The 21348-nt window shown below is 39.6% G+C and overlaps 1 protein-coding gene across 3 annotated transcripts in view; it reads left to right on the top strand.

The window, feature by feature from the left end:
• Positions 1-331: 331 nt before the first annotated feature.
• LOC148017146 (chaperone protein dnaJ 8, chloroplastic-like) overlaps positions 332-21348 on the top strand; it is an 82805-nt gene continuing 61788 nt past the window's right edge. Inside the window, exons 1-3 of one of the 3 annotated variants that reach the window (XM_087662614.1) lie at positions 333-846; positions 967-1035; positions 9768-9800. In XM_087662614.1, the coding sequence (XP_087518740.1) occupies positions 544-846; positions 967-1035; positions 9768-9785 (390 nt within the window). In that variant the 5' untranslated portion in view covers positions 333-543 and the 3' untranslated portion in view covers positions 9786-9800. Of the gene's footprint in view, positions 847-966; positions 1036-2587; positions 2951-9767; positions 9801-21348 lie in introns of those variants that run through there. The other 2 variants (XM_087662612.1, XM_087662613.1) reach the window with 2 other exon arrangements.

The following is a 21348-nucleotide window of genomic DNA, read 5'->3' as shown; positions in this document are numbered from 1 at the left end:
CGCGGTCAGCTTTGAGATCTATCCAGACTCCAGAGTCCAGGCGCGCCACAGCCACTCGAGGTCTGATTCCAGGCTCTTGGGTCTTATTGCACGGAACTCGTCGCCTCCCGAGTCCCCCCCGACGTGGTAAACGAGATAAGGTCAGCAGACCCAGGCATGGGCAACGTGGCAGCTGGTCGGCGGCAGCGTCACGGCTGACCTTCTCGCTGCCTCACACGTGGGCTCGCGTCTTTACTGCGGATAAGAGCCGGTGACGACGCTTCGTCGTTGTCGATGGTCCAGTGCCACGTCTTCTGTTGCACGTTTTTGTGTCGTATAGGCAGCTATCCTGAGGCTGTCGGACTCCTCTCTTCACGTTATTATCGCACGTGATCTAAGGACACTACGCTCTTATCCAAGCAGTCCCATTGTCACCAACGCCGTATCATCGCATGTCATGATATAAGAATAATTCTGTTCCCCAAGCAGTCCCGTTATCATCCCCTCCTTGCTCTTCTTCTGCTTCTTCGTCTCTCTTCCTCGTCTTCTTCTTCATTGGCTTCTATGGCGGCAGCTTCTCCCCACGCATCCCTCTCCCACTTCCATTCTCAATCCCATAACTGCAGTACCTCAGCATCAGCTCCGGCCTCTTTCAGCAGAATCACATCACGATACATCAGTTATACGAGAGCTTCTACTCATGATGGCCATAATTATGAGCATCGTCACGATCATCATCATGATCATCGCAAGGACGAAAGAGCACGGGTCTCTAGAAGACGGCCAGACCCTTACCGCACTCTCGGCCTCACCCACGAGGCCACTGAGCAGGATATTAGGAAGGCATACCGCCGCCTAGCTCTCAAGGTACATTATATTACTTGCTGGCTATTTCACATGGCTGAGTACTAGGAATGTGAAATCCTCTCATGATTTCAATCACTAGTGGCTAGTCCATGGTCCTTAATCTCATTGCCTGTGTAACAGTTCCATCCCGACGTTTGCAAGGCGGACTCCTCCACAGCGAAGTTCACTCAGATTAGCAATGCTTACCAGGTAACTAAATTTATCATGTCTTGTAGATGCTTGGACTACATAATTCTTGCCTATTTATGAGCCTTTATCAATGCAAACAATGTCAACTGAATTATAAACTTGAAATTATTGAAGAGAAAGCTTTTTTATTCAAAATCTGAGGTCTCCTCTTGAGATACAACGTAAAAAAATTAATTAATGCATTTGTACCGGCTAGTGAAATTTTGTTATGCCCTTAAAATATTTTCCAGTTGCTTTGAGAACTTGCCTTTATTTTTATCGGTTCAAAACGAAGTTTTTCGTGAGCACTAGACCATTCTTGTATCGACATTGAAAAATGTTTTCCGATAACACTAATGCGTCTACATCTTGCATCAAAAACTTGTTAAGGTCAAAGACTTGGGGGTAGGGTTTTTTTTTAAGGGTTACAAAGCCCTTCTAGAAGCATTTTGACCTTCAAGAGATGGCAAATATTTTTAAAACCTTGTTATCGAAGGGCAAGTAAAAAATTTTGTCCTTCCTAGAGAAGGGCATGATTTTACAAACCTTGCTATAGAAGGGTAGTTATGGCATGCGTGCTTGGTCATTGTTGCAAGCACGGTTGATTGTGAGAGAGGTTTCTCCAAAATGAATCATATCAAGTCTAATGATCGCAATAGATTGTCACTCGAGAGCTTGAATCAACTCATGTTCCTTTCATACAATGATACTAAGGACCCTACAAATGTTGATTGGGATGCCATTTATGCAACGTGGTATGGATCAAAAGCTCATCGCAATGTTAACGTGGTAGCAACAAAGTTGATATAAGAAAGTATAAGTAATGGTGTGCTTTGATTACATTGTTATTTCATTTGAGATTATTAATGATTGTAGAGCTATCTTGTTGCCTTTCTAGACTATCTTAATTGATTGAGCTTTAGCCTCAACCTAGCATTGCAATTTTATTTTTGGTGATAGCATTATAATTTTTTAAATGCTTAAATAATTACTCATATGTTGTACTAAGTTTTAAATATTCTATCATCATATCATGTCGGTATTAGATTTTTGTAAATTAATTGACACGAAAAACCAACAAGATGGCTTATATAAATGTCATAGTTTTTTTTTTCTCAAATACTATTCCATTAGCTAGAAATGCAAATTTTAGAATACATGTCTATCGAAGGTCAAAATTTTGAAAAAACCCTTCCACAAGGAAGGCACTTGTTCATGAGCCCTTCAATGGAAAAAACCTAGGGAACTTTCAAAAATAAACACTGCTTTCTGGGGGGCATTCATGCACACCTTGTCTAAGTGCATTTAAAACTGGTACATATACTATTTTACGGCCATTCATGTGCATTCTTATATGGATGTACAAAGTAATGTGCAAGTTTTCAAAAACAAGATCAAGGTCAAAGACTGGGGGCCATACATGTGCATCATTGTCTAAGTGCATTAAAAACTAAGCCATCATTATCAAGGGGCCATTCATGTGCATCCTTATATGGATATAGAAAGTAATGTGCAAATTGACAATCATTCATTGCCCTTTGATCTCACTCATTTTTCTTGTCCTCTTAAGCAGACCATAATGGATTGCTTGAAGGGCGATGGAGACTTATATGTCATCCACCCATCTAGTGGCTATGATAATGTACAACCAGAGCAAATGATGGGCGTGAATGATGATAGATGGGAGGATTGGGAAGAATGGATGGGATGGGAAGGAGCTGGAATAAGGGATTACTCTTCCCACATTAATCACTCTATATGATTTTATGGATAGCAAAATCCAAAAGTTTAACATTCCATGTAAATTCTGTATATATAGTTAGAAACCTCATGCACAATGTATTTAACCTTGAACAATACATTTTCTAGGTTGTAATCAATCTCATTTAAACATCAAAACTCTTCTTATTGATTTTCAAGTCCACGTATGATATGATGTATGAATTAATTTTGTACAATATATTTATTATTGAGTCTAGTTCAAAAGATTCATTATTGATGCATGTATGGTAATGTTCCACATTAATTCATTTGGCAATCATTATAATAGACGTTATTGATCATGGTAATCTCTCTCAATTGTCTATTTGCAAAACACAATGTTATTCCTTTATGGCTCATGAGAACCTCTTTAGGCGAGCTTTGCTAAATGATCCTATTGTCAATGCTTCTTTTGGTCATAATAATAAATAGATAAGTTCAATATGTATATACAAAATACTCTCAACTATGTACATACAAAATACTCTTGACTATAACCATAAGAATCGATTTAGAAAGACTGATTCATATGCATGACAAGAGTGGGCTACAATAATTTTTACCCACCTTCAAATATTTGGTATTCACCAATAAGCATTACATGATAGCAATTAAACAACCAAACTATCATATGACAAGCATTCATAATAGCCATAAGATTAGTAGTTCATACTCATGTTAAGGGGGGATCAAGTATGCCATTCAATTTCATATCACTTAAACTATCAATTCTACTACACAATTATATAGCCAAAGGAAATAGAATGTGCCTAAAACCATTCCAAGTATGACCTAGAACTAATTTTCAATACCAACAACACTTAAAGGCAAAAACACAACCAAGAGTGACTAGGCCAACATGCCCAACAATAGGCATACTAAAATCCTAGAGGGAGAAAAAAAATCAATAAGCCAAGTTCTACCTCACAAGACAAATATGAGCGCTCAGTATTGCTTACAACTACCAGCAAGGATATGACAAAGTCAAATTAACAAGAATAAGAAAAAGAACCAAACCAAACCAAATCTTGAGCATGTATATCCAAAATTTGTTTGCAATAACAAAGAAAGCCTAATTGTATGCCAAGAATTATGATTGCACTAGGGCATGTTGCTAAAGAAAGAAATTGTTTGATTATTACTATTAATTGAGAATCTTGCTCAATATATTAACACTCCAATAGCTCAATGGTGTGTAGTTTTGACACCTTGACTTAGGCGATAGAGCCACTTAAGCACTTGATATTACCTTAAATTAATGAGGAACAAAGATTGAATATTTATGTAATTAAGTAATTTTTTTTGTAAATAATCAAAGCAATCACTCTATTTTTTGTACATTCACAAGTCAATCAAGGGTGACCTAGTAACCTACAAAAAGCCTGCCATGATTTTCCATTTTCCTCTCACCATTGAGCTTCTAAGTTTTCCCAGCATGCTTTTTGTAAGAATAGTTTAATCACCATTTGTGCATAATTTAATGCATAATCACCATTGAGCTTCTAAGTTCTTTATCCAAGAAGAATGCACTCCTCAAGAGACTAACCGAGAAGATGAAAATGTGAGAAATGAGGTCAAGGTCCTCTATATATAGTGGAATTTCTAGGGTTCTAGCCTTGTTGGGCTAGTTAAATACCCCAAGGGACACTTAGGGAAACATAAAAGTTCCCTAGCGGTTGACCTACATTGCAATTTTCACCCTATTGACTTATTTTTAATTGTATGAATGTAAAATTATGGAGTTAATGACATGTTATTATTATGAGATCACAAAAACATAATCATGTTATCACGATCTGTGATGAGGAATCTTTCATTGTTTGAAAAGACCATTGCAAGAAAACCTCTAAATTAGCATAGGATCCACTTGAACTCGATGGCCTTCCTAGGATCGATGTCTTTTAGAGAGCCTTTTATCAACTAGATTGCCTTGCTCATTAAGCAAAAGTACCTTACTTACCTAGGGATATAACACCATCCCTGTTTTGTGGATAGAGATCATGCATTCCATTGATTAAGGGCCCTCAAAGTATACTACTGCCAACAATATTTTAAGGGGTTGTATCTTTGCCAATGCACTCTTTAAAAATCAAGCTACTATACCATTGCCTTGTACTGTGAACACCCTAAAGTGGCTCTATTATAGCATTAAGGAGATCTTACACTAGCTTGTAAACACACTTAGTATCTTAAGTGATTGAACCCTAGGCCACTTGGGAAGGAACTTGAGACTCCTACCACATCATTTAGGGACACACCCTAACCTTTTCATCATAAGACATCCTAGGAGTCTTCTATGTCCTTGCATATTCATTGTCTTAGGGTTTACTCAAGAATTATCATGCCAAGCACTTAAGTATGTTATCATCACATTAAAAGTGAACTCACCAAAGCACACATGTCTTAGGGGTTATCTACAACTTTGTTAATCAAGCATAGTTGCACACATGGACCACCTTGAGCATATGTACTCATAAATTGTTTACAACATTAAAGCAAAGCCTAATTGTACACGAGAATCATGATTACACTAGATCATGTTGCTAAGTAAAGAATTGTTTGATCCTTAAACTATTAATTGAGTATCTACCTCATACTAAAGACTGAGAAAAATAAGGAATGACAAAAGCAAACTAATGTGAATATGAAGCAAAGCAAAAGCACCATTGATTGATCCATAATTGCCTTTTGAGCATGTTAATAAGAACTCATCTAATCCCTCATAACATAGTGCAAGTTCCTAGATACCCACAACTACTATACTACTTCCAAGACTAAGGGGTCCCATAGGACCAAAATTAGTCGTCAACCCATTCCCTAAGACAAACCCAAGTTATATAGAAAACTATAATATCCAACATATAACATATGTGGGAACCATGCTAGTAGTAGCCTAGTGCAATTGCCAAAAGCACTAATAGTTGATCCACCATCGCCTTTGGATCATATTATAACAAGAACTAGTTTGAGCCCTCATAGCTTGTTATGAGTTCTTCAGATACCTAAAACTAATAAGTTTGCTATACTCCAAGATCAAGGATCCCCACACACAACAAAATTAGCCATCAACCTATTTCCCAACAAGAGCCTAAGTTTACACGGGACATTACAATATCCAACAAGCAATAGAAGTGGGAACCATGCTAGGAGTAGCCTAGTGCAATTGCATCTAATCCATACATTCATCTCAAGTAAAAAGCAAAAGCACCATTGGTTGATCCGCAACCTCCTTTTGATGCCTTAACATCATTCGAGACCTCATATCATGTCATTAGGAGAAATATGGACTCTCTTTTTTTCCCCTTAAGGAGTGAATAAACAAATATAGGCCTAACCAATGAGAGAGTTGGGATTCCAGATTCATGTAACATGAATCTTCTATCCATATCTTGGACCAAATCTTCCCTCAATAATAAAATAAGGGGAAATGTAGGGAATACAATGCTGACACTTCCTAGAAGTTTGTGACTCAAATTTTTATTTTCTTTTTTTTCTTATGTTTGACTTTTAATTTTGTAATATTTCCATGTAATAAAAGTTATTTGGTTAGTTCGAAAGTTAGTTAGTCAATTAATAAGTTAGTAAGATTACTAACTAAAGACTAACTAAGGTAAAAACTAACTAGCATTAATAGCTAATAATTTTCATTCAATTAAAAATATTTTTTAAAAAAATTGAGTCATAAATCTGACATTTTTCTCAGATTGATAAGGACCACCCTTCATGGAAAGTACAATGTGAATGGGACTTATGAGGCATATTAATCACTAGTATTAATGTGTATAGTTTGAATGGTCCAAAAATATTAGATTATTGGGGGGGGTGGGGGGGAGGGGGAGAGAACTATTATATTTTAGATATTATCCTAGAAATAAAGAATTAAAGTTCATTTAAAAGAAAAGACAAGTGATGTTTTAGTTATTTTTGGAGATTTTATAAAAAGATAAATAAAGAAAAGTGACTAGCAAAATCGCACGCTCCGCAATTGCAGTCTATAGGTAGTAGACAGCACTTCGAACAGAGAAAAGAAGAAGGAGTAAACTAAGATCTTTCTAATCAAGTGTCTTCGGGTTTTACCCCCCTTTTGGAGCCAATGCAACCATTAGATTTATGATCTGAGCATCAGATCACTGAGTCTTCTAAGAGCCCCTCCACTCTTGTTCTCAGACTTATCCCCTCCTCTCTAATTCATTATAAATATGAGGCATGGGGAGGCACAAGGGAGCATAAAGAGACCCTGAATGGCTGCAAGAGAGAGGGAGAGAGAGAGAGTATACCCCTCCAAGAGATTGTGAGAGAAAGCTTGAGAGAGAGAGAGAGAGAGAGAGAGAAGAGTTACCCCGAGAGACTGCACAATTTTCCTCTATCTCAATCCTCGATTTAACCATCTTCTCTTTCACTCTCCCATCTCAAATCTATTCCCCCTTCTTAATCTCTTGATTCTACTTGCGGACGATGGTCTCCAAGCGAATAATGTCGCGTGCAAGTGACAATCCTACAACCAGCAAACAGAGCTTCGGGCAAAGGCATCACTGTCAATCCAATTGCGGTACCGGTCATAAGTAACGTATTTTCAAATTGATAGATGCTTGTTTTAATGCTCACAAGAGATACATTAGGCTCTGTACCTTGTGGTTCTAGAATAGGTAATTGAAAAGGATAAATCGCATCTCAAATATTCAAAGATGAAGTTTGTGAAGTGCTTGTATCAAAGGGAGTTAAATTCCACCTAGTTGCTATGTGATGAATCCATGCATAGCATAAGCAACATATGGGACACTAAAGTATTGAGCATCAATGAGTCTTTGATTAATCTTTACCAAGGATAATATTGTTTAAAGTTTGCAAATGCATATACATGGTACATACATGGAAGACATTATGTAAACTTTACATCGATGACATGCGACTCCTTGCCTTAGGAGAAAGGAAGATAAAGCCAAGAAAAAATGTTGCATAGTAGGGAAATGCTAAAAGATAATTTTCACTTAGAGAAGAGGCAAAAATGCTCGTGCTAGATTGATTAATTTACATTGGAATGATAGGACTTACGTCATGTATAGTATTGGAACCTTTAGCATATGCCTTAGGCTAAAGGAGGGAGTATTAAGTAAATTATACTCTTTGGCCACAAGGGGGAGAGCGAATATGCGATGGAATTATTGTCGTATCTATTATTGCATTGTTTGGGAAAAATACAATTAGTCTTGTTGGTTGATAGGACAACACCCTAAATTTTTTTCTTTCAATCAAGGGATTGTTGCATTGTGATTTGGATAAATATTTCAAGGCTTGTGTTGATGGTAAATGCATGGCAAGGGTCTATAATGACAAGTTACCATGGGAATAAAGAAATGTTTTTCTAGAATATGATATTAGGGTTGGTTGCTTTGATTGTGCTTGAATTTTAATTGGATTAATTAAGGAAGGATATTTTACACGCGTGGATCATCTCCAAGATCACATTGCGGATTATCCCAAGAGGGTACTGCTCAATTCACAGGCCGATGGTCGAGTGGTGAAAAGGCCAACCACGAAAATAGTATCTCACTCCTAGACTGCTTGTGGGTCAAGTGGAGCTCTGGACACCCCTTGCCTGTCCAGAATGGAGTTGGAGATTCCCGTGAGCCCAACATCTGGGACATTGGAAGATCCTATTCTAGATAAAGGATGGAAATTTCGGTGCCATGAGATTTGGACCGGGTACTTGTGTTGGATAGAAGGGATACATAATTCTCTTGTATGGGTAAGAGACAAAGATTAACTTAAAGATAAGTTAAGGAACTTGTTTGATAAAAGGACTGCTTGTTTTGTTTTTGTGTATGTGTTGTAAATTACGTGAACGAACTCTGTGCCCTAAAAGGCTTAATTAATGAAGCTGCTTTTAAATGTTGTACATAAATGTGGTAGGACCTAATTAGACGACTAAAGCTATCGAGGAAAGTGCGTGGACGTGACTTGGGTCCGGTCCTACGGAAGGGTGGTCCCGGTTAGCTAGGAACTTTTCTCAAAAGACGTAATAATGAAACTGTGAAGACCTAGAGTCAGTAGAGTTAGAATCCCGATTTATGTTGTTTTAGGGGAGCGGAATGGGACTATGCCTTATGGGCAAAGAGATTGAGCTTCGCATCCCTCTCGTTTCCCATTCTCCATGAACCAAGTGTAGCATAAATCCTCTTCGCCTATGTTGTTCCTATGCAAAGTGGTTCATCTGGAGCTCGACGCTAGCTACTTCCTAGAGACTTGGCTGATAGGAAAGAAACCATGACTTCAAGTCGGTCCTAAGTGGGAACGGCCAGATACTTCCGCTTCGAGCAGACTCGGGAAGATTTAGATCGCAAACCCTGTGGCATTCCTTGCGGGTGCCAACAGGTGGCGCTTTCTAGACTCCCCTCCCGATGGGCTACTAAGACGTGTCCCACAAGTGGACAAGCGGACACGTTACAAATTTCTCCCCTTTTCAGTTTTTCCCTCTTTCTTAGGCAGAACTCAAATTTATCATATCTCTTTCCCCGCTTCTTATTTCCTGACAAAATTTTACAGCCTCATTGTTGCTTGCGCTATCTGTAACCCTGTGAAATTTCATTTCGTCTACATAAACACAGAGTGAGTTTCACATATTGTATGAGAGCAAAGCTTGTTCTACCAAAGCCCTAAGACTTTCTTCACAAAAATTTACAAGTATATTGTTTTTTTTAATGGATATTCTATGGTTAAGTTTTATCTCGTTTGGACAAACCCTGTGCAAGTTATGTGCATTCTTTGACATGTAATTTCTTTTGTTTTGGTACTCTAGGAGTCTCCTACAATCAAGAATAATGATCTTTTGAAAACTCAACTTCTTCTTCAATATCTTACGGTTCTTTGTAAACAAAGTTACATGTATGTTGTCTTGTTTTTTTGCTACTCCATAGTTAAATTTTATCTCATTTTGACAAAATGTATACAAGCTATATGCATACTGAGCTTTCCTTTGTTTTTTTTACTCCAAGAGTCTTCAAGGGTGGTAAACAATGATTTTTTTAAAACTCAACTTCTTCAACATCTTTGGGCTTCTTTGTAAAGAGAGCCACATGTATATTGCCACTTTTTTCTGTTGCTCCATGGTTAAGTTACAACTCACTTGGACAAAGCCTATGTAAGTTATATGTATGCTTTGACTCAATATTTCTTTTGTTTTTGAACTCTAGGAATTTTTCAGTGAAGGAATAGTGGTCTTGTTATAAGTCAACTTCTTGTTCAATATCTATGGGCTTCTTTGTGAAAAGAATTACATGTACAATGTTTTTTTTTAATTACTCCATTTAAATTTCATTTCATTTGGAGAGAACATTTGCAATTTATCCACATACTAATAGGTAACTTTTCTATCTGGTTATCATAGATGTCTTCACAGAGGAAACACATTAGTAATAAACTTGCAATGGTCTTCAATAGGAAAGATAGTATCGGTAATTGGATTTGTGATAAGTACTATAAGTTGGATTGGATTTTGATACACCCAAGTACTCGAGGGAGTTTCAAGGTCACGCGTAAAGATGTTGTAAACCCTAGCAAACATTGGAAATGTAGTATTTTAGAGCTCAGAAAAGTGTTTAATGGAATAAGTACAGTAACAGAAGTGTTGATCCAACATGTTTATACGCACAAATAAATCTCTGTACACGACAAGAACTACATTGCAAAGTATAAACAAAACAATAAGTTTTTAAATTTTATCATTGTTTATTATTTTACATTAGATTTATTTTTAAAAATCTTTACAGTGTTCTAATTCAATCTTGTTTTACTGATAGCTCTATATCCATCAACTTTGCATTAATGGCAAAATGTGGAATGTTTGAGCAACAAGATACATGTTTGGCATGAAGACATAGGTTCTTTAATCTATGATAATAACTCTACAAGTTAACTTTCAACTCAAAATATCTATTTTTATAATTCATTGTATGTAGTAGAAAGCCAGAGATTACAACATGTCCCATTGCCACCACTATTTAGGTGGTGAATGGTTGATTGGTAGCTTGGAGTTGTCAGGAGCATGTAAGTCCAAGATAAAATCTGACATCAATAATGCTATGAAACCCACCACAGGCTCCAAAGATGTGCATCTTAGTTGGTTTATTCCATTCTCATTGTTTGCATATTTATTTGGTTCATGTGATGTTCTGAAGAAAACAAAGATTATTTATCAATGCAAGTGTCCATCTAAGGAATGGATGAGTCACATATTGGGTGAGTCTTGGCAAGTCAAAAGAACACATTTTGATGAGACGATTGAGTGCAAGGTCAACCAACACTACAAGATATAGGCCTTATACCGATGTTTAAAGCAACGAAAATGCAAACAACAAAATTTGCCCCCGTCGTCGCAAAAAGCTTCGTTATTGGCGACGCTATAGAACAGTCGGTATTGGCGTCGCTATCAGCGTCGGTATGGGCATCGCTATCAGTGTCGCAAATGCGACGTTGATAGTGACGCCAATACCAATGCAGATAGCGATGGTCTACGACGCCTATAACGACACTAATAGCAACGCGAGCAGTTAAATTTGTGACGCTAATAGCGATGGTAACAGGGAAAAAAAATTTGTTATGAGAGCCATACAAAATAGTTTCTGCACTACTGTATACAATGCGCTTGCAAACAAAAACAATGTATACTGAAATCATAAAACTGATACATGAAATAAATACATTATCACATAAAAAGTGATTGGTACAATCATGACAGGATATCACTAATATATAGAAAATGTCTACATAGATTAGGGGACTCAAAAATAAAGGTGTGTGAGCTCCAGGGATCCAAGGGCGAGCTACACATCCTCGTCCCCCGAAAGTTGGTCCCGCCGCAAAGAAGCATTGAACGGACTCTGCAGAAAAAGAAACAACACATCAGTCCACCATAGAATAATGCATTCAAATATCTCATGGTAACTATGGACAAGAAAGATGAGTGACTTACAAGGCTGACGCGTCTATACAATCGGTCGATCAATGCCCTGAGACCGTGCCTCTCTGCATATCGAGTCTCAAGGCCACTCGGATCGCGATTTGTAATAGAGTGCTGCAAAGAAAACAAAATGCTATCTGTTAGAAACATGATTGTCAGGACAAAGAATATTTCAAAAAAATAAACAAGTAAAACAAAAGAAAAACTTACAAAGTCCTCCAAATATGTCCTGTGGCTGCCACTCCCAAGATGATGGACCACTACGGCCTCGAGTCATGCCCTCGCCGCCTCGTGCTGCTGACTCCAATGCCCTAGAGAATCTGTAGCCTCCTCCCTCAGTCGGCGCCAGTCATCTGCATCTAACCACTCGGGCTTTGCAGCCCCACTCTTGATTGCCTTACGTGCGTCGGATCATCTATGTGACATGTATGCACGCATGCAATCCATCATCTAGCCCGTAGAGAATCTATCTACTGCGGCTGGCACCAGAAACTCCTCATGCAAGGATGCTACTATGTAGTCCTTGCTTCCCTCCGATATGTTCTTCCAATGATCCAAGATGTTGTGCTGAAAAACTTGTTGGCACAACTCTCTCATGTGAGCCATCATCCTCCTCCCCTCATCATTCATGATGATAGCTCTTGACCTACTATCGACTAGATATCCATAACCCCTAGGAGTCTACCTAAGATGGGTCCTCTCCCATCTACGTCCACACTCTTGGGCATATCCAGGAGACCCCTATGCATCTGGTGTACCGACGAGGGTAATATCTCTCGGAGTGGCACCCATAGGGGTGCCATAGGGGTGCCACCTGCTGATGGCTGCGCAAAAGTCGGAGTAATTGGAGTAGACATCCCCACAGGTGTGACAAATCCAAGAGGCGACACAACTCCAGCTGAACGAAGAGACGAAGACACCGCGTCCGCGTCTCCACAGCATCCACCTGAGCCACGAGAGTGAGGAGTCGCACCCGTATCCCGTGTCAACCGCGGGCTCACTACCTCTGTATCTCTGCAGCATCCCCCTGATCCCGATGCACTCCCTCCCTCTAGCCCAAGTTGTGAGCATTGAGATCGTCTACTTGAAGCCGAAGCATTCGATCGCACTAAAGTAGATCTAGCAGAGCGCCCTAACGAAGACCGAGACAGCTCCTAGTCTGCCATCTCTTTGAACCTGGTGATCTGGTCTGGAGACATGCATGTGAAGATGTCCTGTAACTCCTCATCGCTCATCCCTTAACTCATCCTGAAAATGTCACATGCACAGAGAAAAAATGATGTTAGAATAATCAATTTAAATCATACAAAGCACAATAATATAAATCATTTAAAAAATCTCACTTAAAATGCATATCTTATGTACCCTTATAAGCGATTGGTCAATGAATTGAGTAAGTGGATGCTCCAAGTATGAAGTATCCTATGGTCCCATGTTAATCTCCTGACACAACTCCACATACACTAGAAGGTCGATAGACATGTCACCACAAAAGAATGAGCTCGCCTCATTCTCAAAGAATTCTTAGACTCCTATATTTCCATCATTGGTAGTAGCCGATGCTGGCTCCAAGCTTTCGATGGCCTCCACCCCTTGCAATATCGACCCCTCTATTTGCATATTATCTTTATCTATGCTTGAAACATCACTTTGATCATATACTCTCGCACTTCGGGAAGTTGAAGGTATAACATACCACCATCGAGGTTGTCGAGGATTTGGATAGAAGATTACATGTTCACAAACACATACAAGAGAGTTCAAACCATTGTGACATAAACCAAGTCATAATACAATTAGCAAGAAAATGAGTCCATGCACCTATTCACAATGGGCCGGCAACACAAATGTGTCGCGCAAATCCGTCCATTTTTTTTCAGAATCTATTTCGAGAAATCTAGATGGACCTCGTCGAACTATTGCTCTAGCTCCTCCAAGTATCACTTTGAACCACTGCACATCGAATAGTATCATGGAGAAGCTACGGTAATCCATCGTAACAATACTTTGCAAGTTTCCAAAATACTCCATCTCATCCACAACCGTGTTTGGATCCATTGCTCGTCACCTGCTCTCTTGCTCGAACCTCGCCATGATACCACAGTCCATTGTGGAGCGCATTTTGTCAATACGCTCCACGCGAAAATGCCGTCCACGCGACCACGCTGCACTATATATTTTGTACTGTATATTGAAACACACAAATTAGATGTCGCATATAAAATTTAGATACAACAGATTCTAAACTCCTCATCACCTTTGGACTACATCCCCTCGAGACTTCCCACTCCTCCATTGAGACCTCTGTCCCTTCGCGAGACGCTGCGGTCAAAGCTCCATGCAACCATCGCGTTGACATAAACCGCGGCATCTCCTCCATGCTTTCGGGATATCAAATCGGTCGATGACTCATACTATGTCAGAATTTAGCTCGCGCTTCCTCTCAATCTTGCCTAGCAATCTAGTACTTGGCGAGCTACGTCTCCATAGAGGCATGGTGCAACATACAAAAGTTATTCACCTTCTCTTCCATTGAGGCATCCATTATTATTTCTACCCTATTTCCAACCACCACATCTCCAGTCAGAGTCTATCATCGTCCTTCAGCGACCATAGCGTTTCATTGTCTGGTTCCACCATTGGTAGCCATTGTGAAATATGCACTAGCGCCTCAGACACCAACCAACCTTCGGCCATGCTACCTTCTGGCCAAGCTCGTTGTCGCACAAAGCCTTTCAGGGTTTTCATGAAGCGCTCCAAGAAGAACATCCATCACGTATGGACAGGTCCAGCAATCTCCACTTCATCCACAAGATGCACAAGAAGGTGGATTTCTATCGTGAGCATCTTAGTGGGAAGGTATTTCTCAAAGAGACAGACCTTCTCCACTGCTCCCCGCCTCACAGATTCAATAGAGGACGTCTTAATCTCCTTCTGTGAGATCCATTGCACCAAAGTCGACAACTTATAAATGGCCCCGCGTATTTCTGGAGTAAGACATCCTGCGATTGCGATCGGTAGTACAAACTATCACAAATAAGAAAGTATTATGAATAATGGCTACATTCCAAATAGCAAAATGCCCACGCTAATTACAATCCATTCGTAGTACAAACCTGACATATCTTATGCCAGTCATGGGATTTTAGCCCTGATAATTGGTCGTCTTTAGAAAATGCAGACTTGAGAGAACGCATCATACCCATCGGAGTGCGGATAGACTTGATTACTTGCTTCACAATGCGCTCTTCTTTAGTGGACAAAACCCAAGGAGCGCGAGGAAGTTGCACACGACCATCAGCACTCAACTGCAGCCAAAGCGCCTCCATCTTACCTGCCTCCTTTAAATCCATTCGTACCCCTATAGTGTCTTTCTTTCCTGTGATGTGGTCCCATAATAAGCTGCCCACATTCTTGAAAATATGCATGGGATCCAACAAGTGGTTGACCTGTAAGTGGGTCCAACATGGCAACTCGTTGAAAACTGAGAACCGCCGCATTCTATTTGGATGTGATTTCGCGTGAACCATTTTCAGCTCGTACCAGCTTGCGGCGTTCATACGTGTTGGAGGTCGTCTAAGGAAACCTTCCTTGAGTTCACGATCCTTCGACAAGAAAGCAGCGTGCCCTTGATATACCATCTTCTTCATGGTTTGTGACCTTCGGGAGTCTAACTGTGGCATGCACAATGGACATGCATGATAACCTAAGGTAACCAGACCTGCTCCAACACCACGACCTAGTGAATACTTGATTGAACAAGATAAAATATAGATATTACCAGCGAGAACGGAGGCCTGCTCACCTGAGCACTCTCCCAATTCCAGAAAGTCATGCATCGTCCACATGAGAATGGCTCGAATATTGGCTGACCATCGACCATCCGCCTGCTCATATCTTGCAGAGTGACCCCCTCCTCCCATAAAATCTTAAGCTCATCGACTAATGGACGAAGATACATGTCCATATTTTTTACTTTGTAGCGGCCTAAGACAAGCAAGCTAAGGATGAGATGTCCTTTCTTCGTAGAAAGCCATGGAGGGATATTGTAGTTGACAAGGACTATAGGCCACACATTGTAATAAGTTGAGCACAGACCGAATGGGTTCACGCCATCCATTGCAAGACCGAGCTGAAGATTCCTTGGCTCTCGGGAAAAGCCTAGAAAGGTAGAGTCAATGTGGCTCCATACGCGCGAATCCACTGATATTCGTTGAACTCCATCCGTGGACCTATTCTACGCATGCCACATTATCAAGCTCACCATGCTAGACGTACGAAACATGTGGTTTATGCAGGGGATAAGCGAAAAGTGTCTGAGAACTTTTTGAGGGATGGTTTGCCCTTGCAAGTCCTGTCGATACCTGTGAGCACCACACTTTGGACATGTCTCCATAGTCTCGTATTCTCCTCAAAGCAGACAGCAATCGTTGATACATGCATGGATATTATTGTAGTCCATGCCAAGCTTCCGTAAAACATATCGTGCATCATCACGAGACTCAGGCATGGTATTTGCAAGTGGTAATATATGATATTTCAATAACTTGAAAAAAATCATAAAACACCTTGAAAAATAACAAATGTTTGTAATAATAGTGTCAAAAAAAAAATCAATGAAGCATATGTACAAGGTACCTGAACAACTCGGCCACACTCGTATCGCTCCACCTGTATTTTGCTTGCACACTTAAGAGTGCAAGCAGTGTCTTCAACCGAGATACTCGGCACCCATCATATAATGGTATGGATGCTTCCTCTCTAAGTGGATCAGAAGTCTTGACATCCATGGGAATCAATGCATCGATCATTACCTCCATCTCAGGCTCCAATATTGTAGGTAGGTCCGGAAGGTTGCATGTCTCCTCTGGCATTGACGGTATAGATTGGCCTTGCGAGTGGTGGATTGGCTCCTGCACTCCATCCATCACATGCCCATGTACTCTTCTAATTGGCTGCAAAGGGTGCACTCCCCCTTGGGATGAGACATCACCTCCCTGGATAGAAAATTTGCCAGCAAGACCCAATCTTATTGTATATGGTATTCAATTAGCTTGCGAGTACAATGCATGATTGATATTAACTTCAAATTACCGTTTGCTGAAAATACGCAATCGCCTGATCAATGATCTCAGATTGAAACTCGCCAAATCGTCATACGTGTTCTATAGACAATCGGCTTTTTCGTCTAATTGCCAACTTGCATTGAGAGCAAGGACATGGGACACGCTGATTAAGATACGCCTCGTGATCTTGAACAACAGGACCTTCTTAGTTTTCCATCTTGTCTACGTTACAACAAACAATTTAATGACTTGTAATACAATTTGGGAAAACCCTTCACTCATTGTCTATTGGAGGTTACTTATGCTTCTCGAGATGTCTATTTGATGCGAGATCACTTGGGATGCTATGTCAATGTCTCAGCATGCTATTGGACTAATTTGAGCACTCATTTACTCAATTTTATAGAGGTTTTCACTTATGTAATAAGTAGGGTTGAAAGCTATTTTGTCTGAGAAACTTCATGCTTATTGCTTGTTGATGCTTATTGATTACTTTGCATGCTACACTAATGTCTATGGTTGATGCCATATACTTGGCCATGCTTCTAGAATGCACTTGGATTGAGATTGAAGCTTAGTCTCATTGAGTTTGACTGTCACTTCTCACATCAAGCATTAATTTAAGACACTTCATGCCTCTTATCATTGGATGATACATGAGCCATTTGTTAGATATATTATAGTGAGACAATAGGACTAATTGTGACATGTACATGCTCTCTTGATACTCATTGGATGTAGTACACCTATTGTAGGATGGTTTGATGTTTTGTCTTGGATCTAGTACTTATATCTGTCATAGTGTTGTCAGTGGTATTTATATGCTTCTAGGCTATATATTGAGCCTTAGTGCGCTCTCTCATTTCCTTTTCTCTCTCATTTTTTCTCTCTCCTCTCCCTCTCTCATTTCTTTTTCTCTCTTCCTCTCCCTCTCTCATTTCATTTTCTTCCTTAAATGTTTTATTTGGAAAATATCTCCCTCTCTTCCTGCTAGCTTTCACTCAAGAGGTCCTTCCATTTAAATGCTCCTAACACTCTCCAATGAGTTGCATTTAGATGAGTTACATTGTGAGTTTAATTTGAATGCAACCCATAGGGTGTTTTATCTAGAGAACTAATTTCATGTCATAAGCAAAAAAAATTCACTAATTTCTTTCCTAATACAATTGATAAACATTAGACATAACTAATCCTCCATAACAATCATTAGACATAACAGTAGAAATAACTAATTTCTTTCCTAATGCAAGTGATAAACATTGGACATAACTAATCCTCCATAGCAATCATCAATCAATGCAATTCGAATCTCTACTACAAATGATTAGAGAGTTTTTTTATAAAAAATTGAGTTGTTGATTTATATCTACTCTAATATACTCAACTAATCAAATCATCATCTCAAATCAATTCAGCCTCACAATCCAAGCATGGCTCCCTCAATTGGTTACGCCACTCCATTTTGCAATCCATCCATTCCTCAAGTACTCCAACAAAGAGAGGAAGCATAGAAAAGAAAGAGGGATATCCCAACCTCATCTCAACTCCACCTCTCACCCTCCAAATTGTAGAAGAAGAAGGGGAAGAAGAGAAGAATGCAAGATAGGAGAGAAGCTTCACTCTTCTAGTTCCTCACTTAATTCCTCTCACCCTCACCCTCGCCCTCAATGTGAAGCATAAGAAGATAGGATACAAGGAGAGAGAAGAGAGCTCTCAAGTTTGCACACACAAGAATGATCTATGCATGCATCCTATGTTAATTTGAACACTTCAAAAAAGTGAATAGAGAGTTTTGCCCACAACCTCTCCCATTTCCTCCCTCTCCCTCCCTCTCCATCTCCCTCCCTCCCCCTCCCTCTCCCTCTCCCTCTCTTTCTCTCTCATTTCCTCTCCCTCTCTCAATATATATACACAAATTATAAAAGCAAAAGGGAGAGGGAGAGAGAGAATGCACTCCCTCTCCCTCTCCCTCTTTCTCTTTCTCTTTCTCTTTCTCTCTTTCTCTCTCATTTCCTCTCCTAAACAAGCAAAAGAGAAAGAGAATTAAACCCTAAACAAGCAAAAGAAGGAGAGAATAGACTCACTGATGCGATATGGTGAGGGTTTGGCGGCTCCTCTTCGCGATGAAGGCTCCTCCTCTCCTTCATGAACGATGGCGGCGGCGGCGGCAGCGGCAAGCCTTCTTCCTCTCCCTCTCTCACGATGGTCGCGCTCTCTCTCGCTCTCGCTCTCAAAACAGTAGACGAAAAAACACGAAATAAACCCGCGCTCGGTTTCGGCCTGTTTTTTTTCCCTATGGGGCGTCGCAAATAGCGACGCCGCTACCTGCGTCGCTACGCGCCGTCGCTATAGATTTAAATCCTTGTAGTGCAATCTGATCTCACATTCACATAAATCTTTTTTACTACTTTGAATGCCTTGATTTAATTGATAGAGGTCTTGCTTAGATGATTTGTTGTATTATTTACATTTACTTACCATTATTTTTTATTTTTATTACAGGTATTTCATCGCTTAAAAAACTCTATGCATTCACTTTCGATATAGAATATGGCGACTTTTGCGAGGGGAGTAGATCAACTTGGATCAAGATACCCAAGATGAGACACATACAGCTCTCATAGATGTGGTTATCTTGTGGAATGGTCATAATCCTTTTGTGGTCAGCATGTAGAGAGCCATTGGCCCATTTCTTTTCTAAGACAAGAAATCCAATTAATGTCCAATGAGCCCCTCTATAACCTCTATTTCAAGTAAGATAATAGAAAAGTCGGGATTCGTAGTGAGCAAGCCATGACATGTAAACAATATGCTTCTCCACATATCCTTGAGATAGTGGAATCCTTGTAAAAAAATTTATAAAAAACGAATATAAAAAAATTTAACCTTTTGAGTACTTTCAATTTAGATAATCTTAGTTTATTATGATCTAAGCATGCGATAATATATATTATAATTACCCAATCATATTGGTTAAAATCATAATTAAATTGCAAGTTGGAGTTCTATAATCTATGCAATATTGTATTTACATAATGATATATTGTATCTCATCTCTTCTACTTATTTCTTAAAATTAAATATTAAATTTGATCCAATGGATTTTGAAGGTATTTTGGATTTCTTTTCTTAAAAATTTTCTATATTTTTTGTAGTTGGACTTGAATATACTTAGTGATCTAAGTATATTCGAGAATATAATAATGTAGAATAAAGCATTTGTCTATGTGAGTAATTTTAACAGTTACTTTAGAGTATTGAAATAAAGAAACTAAGGTAAGAGTTTTAATTTCAAACTTTAAGGTTAAAAAAGAACCATTTAAAACCCTAGATACATAAAAGCTATAACTCTAAACTCATTTTCACTTTCATTCTGTACTTCCCTACACTTGTACACTCCTTCCTTCTCTCTTTGTGTGCCATGGCTACCACTCTCGCCTTCGCCGCATGGATTAGCTCCACACACTATGCACACATAGGAGACCAGATATATCCTAGGTTCTGCGCGACCTTGAGTCTAGAGAGATCGCTTTCCGTCATAGACCCTAGCTTTAGTATACTAGCATCGTTTTGTGATGCGGCAAACCCTCTCACCTGCTCTATTCCAAACTCTGCTCTCAGATGGTCCCCATAGATTTCTTATATAGCTTACGTGCAAGATCAAGCCATGCAAAGGTAATAAATCGAGCCCTCATGCATGTGGGGGAGCATCTCCATGCCAGAGCAGTGCCCACCTCATCCCAAGACCACACCATGATGGATCTCATCAAGCCCAATGTAGCATTTTCCATATATGTTTTGTGCGCTGAGGTGTAATAGGACAATAAGAAAGACATTGACACACCCTCTCAGCCATGGCTAGAGTACTTTGAGAGGGAGCCTAAGGAGATCACACTCGATCCAAGAGTAGAGGCAGCACAAAGTTTAGCCGTTGTGCACCCACCTCCTTGCTCTCTTGAGACGTCAACAAGTGATGAGTCACCCCTCGCTTCTCTCCATACTATCATCATCGAGGGGGTGGAATATTTACTTATGCAGGATGTACTAGAAATTTTGGAGCTAAGGGAAGAAGAAATATATTGTATCATGGTGTGTGATGCACCTAATGATTTTATAGATTTTGATATACAAGATGCGCTAGCACATGTTGATGAGATTGCTCAATATGATGACATGAGTATCGATGACATCTCTACCATTGTGAGCATCCAAAAGCAAATTGAGAATGTGGCACCACAGTATGAAATCTTAGATGAGGAGTTCAAGCAGTGGCAAGAAAGCATTTTTGGACCTCGACCCACCGACTATGCAGTATCTTCCCAAGAGAGAAACAAGGGTGGCCCAATTGCAGGAGTAGACATGGCTGCTCCATTACAACAGCAGATAGATGATGTAGAGAATGTAATGTTATTGGATTAATGTTATCGGATTCACGCAAAAATTACGAGTAGGGCCTCTAGGGCATCGAGAGTGTGCATAAAAAAGTTTACCATGATCGGGTCCCCTAGAGCAGCCCTAGCCGGAGGCTCGCGTCTGGGGACCTGAATTTTT

Source organism: Lygodium microphyllum, chromosome 22 (genome assembly GCF_053477565.2).
Source record: "Lygodium microphyllum isolate KBCC chromosome 22, Lygodium_microphyllum_v1.1.10, whole genome shotgun sequence".
NCBI lineage: Eukaryota > Viridiplantae > Streptophyta > Polypodiopsida > Schizaeales > Lygodiaceae > Lygodium > Lygodium microphyllum.
Note: the sequence above shows the minus strand (reverse complement) of the source record. Positions and strands in the feature narration are given on the sequence as shown.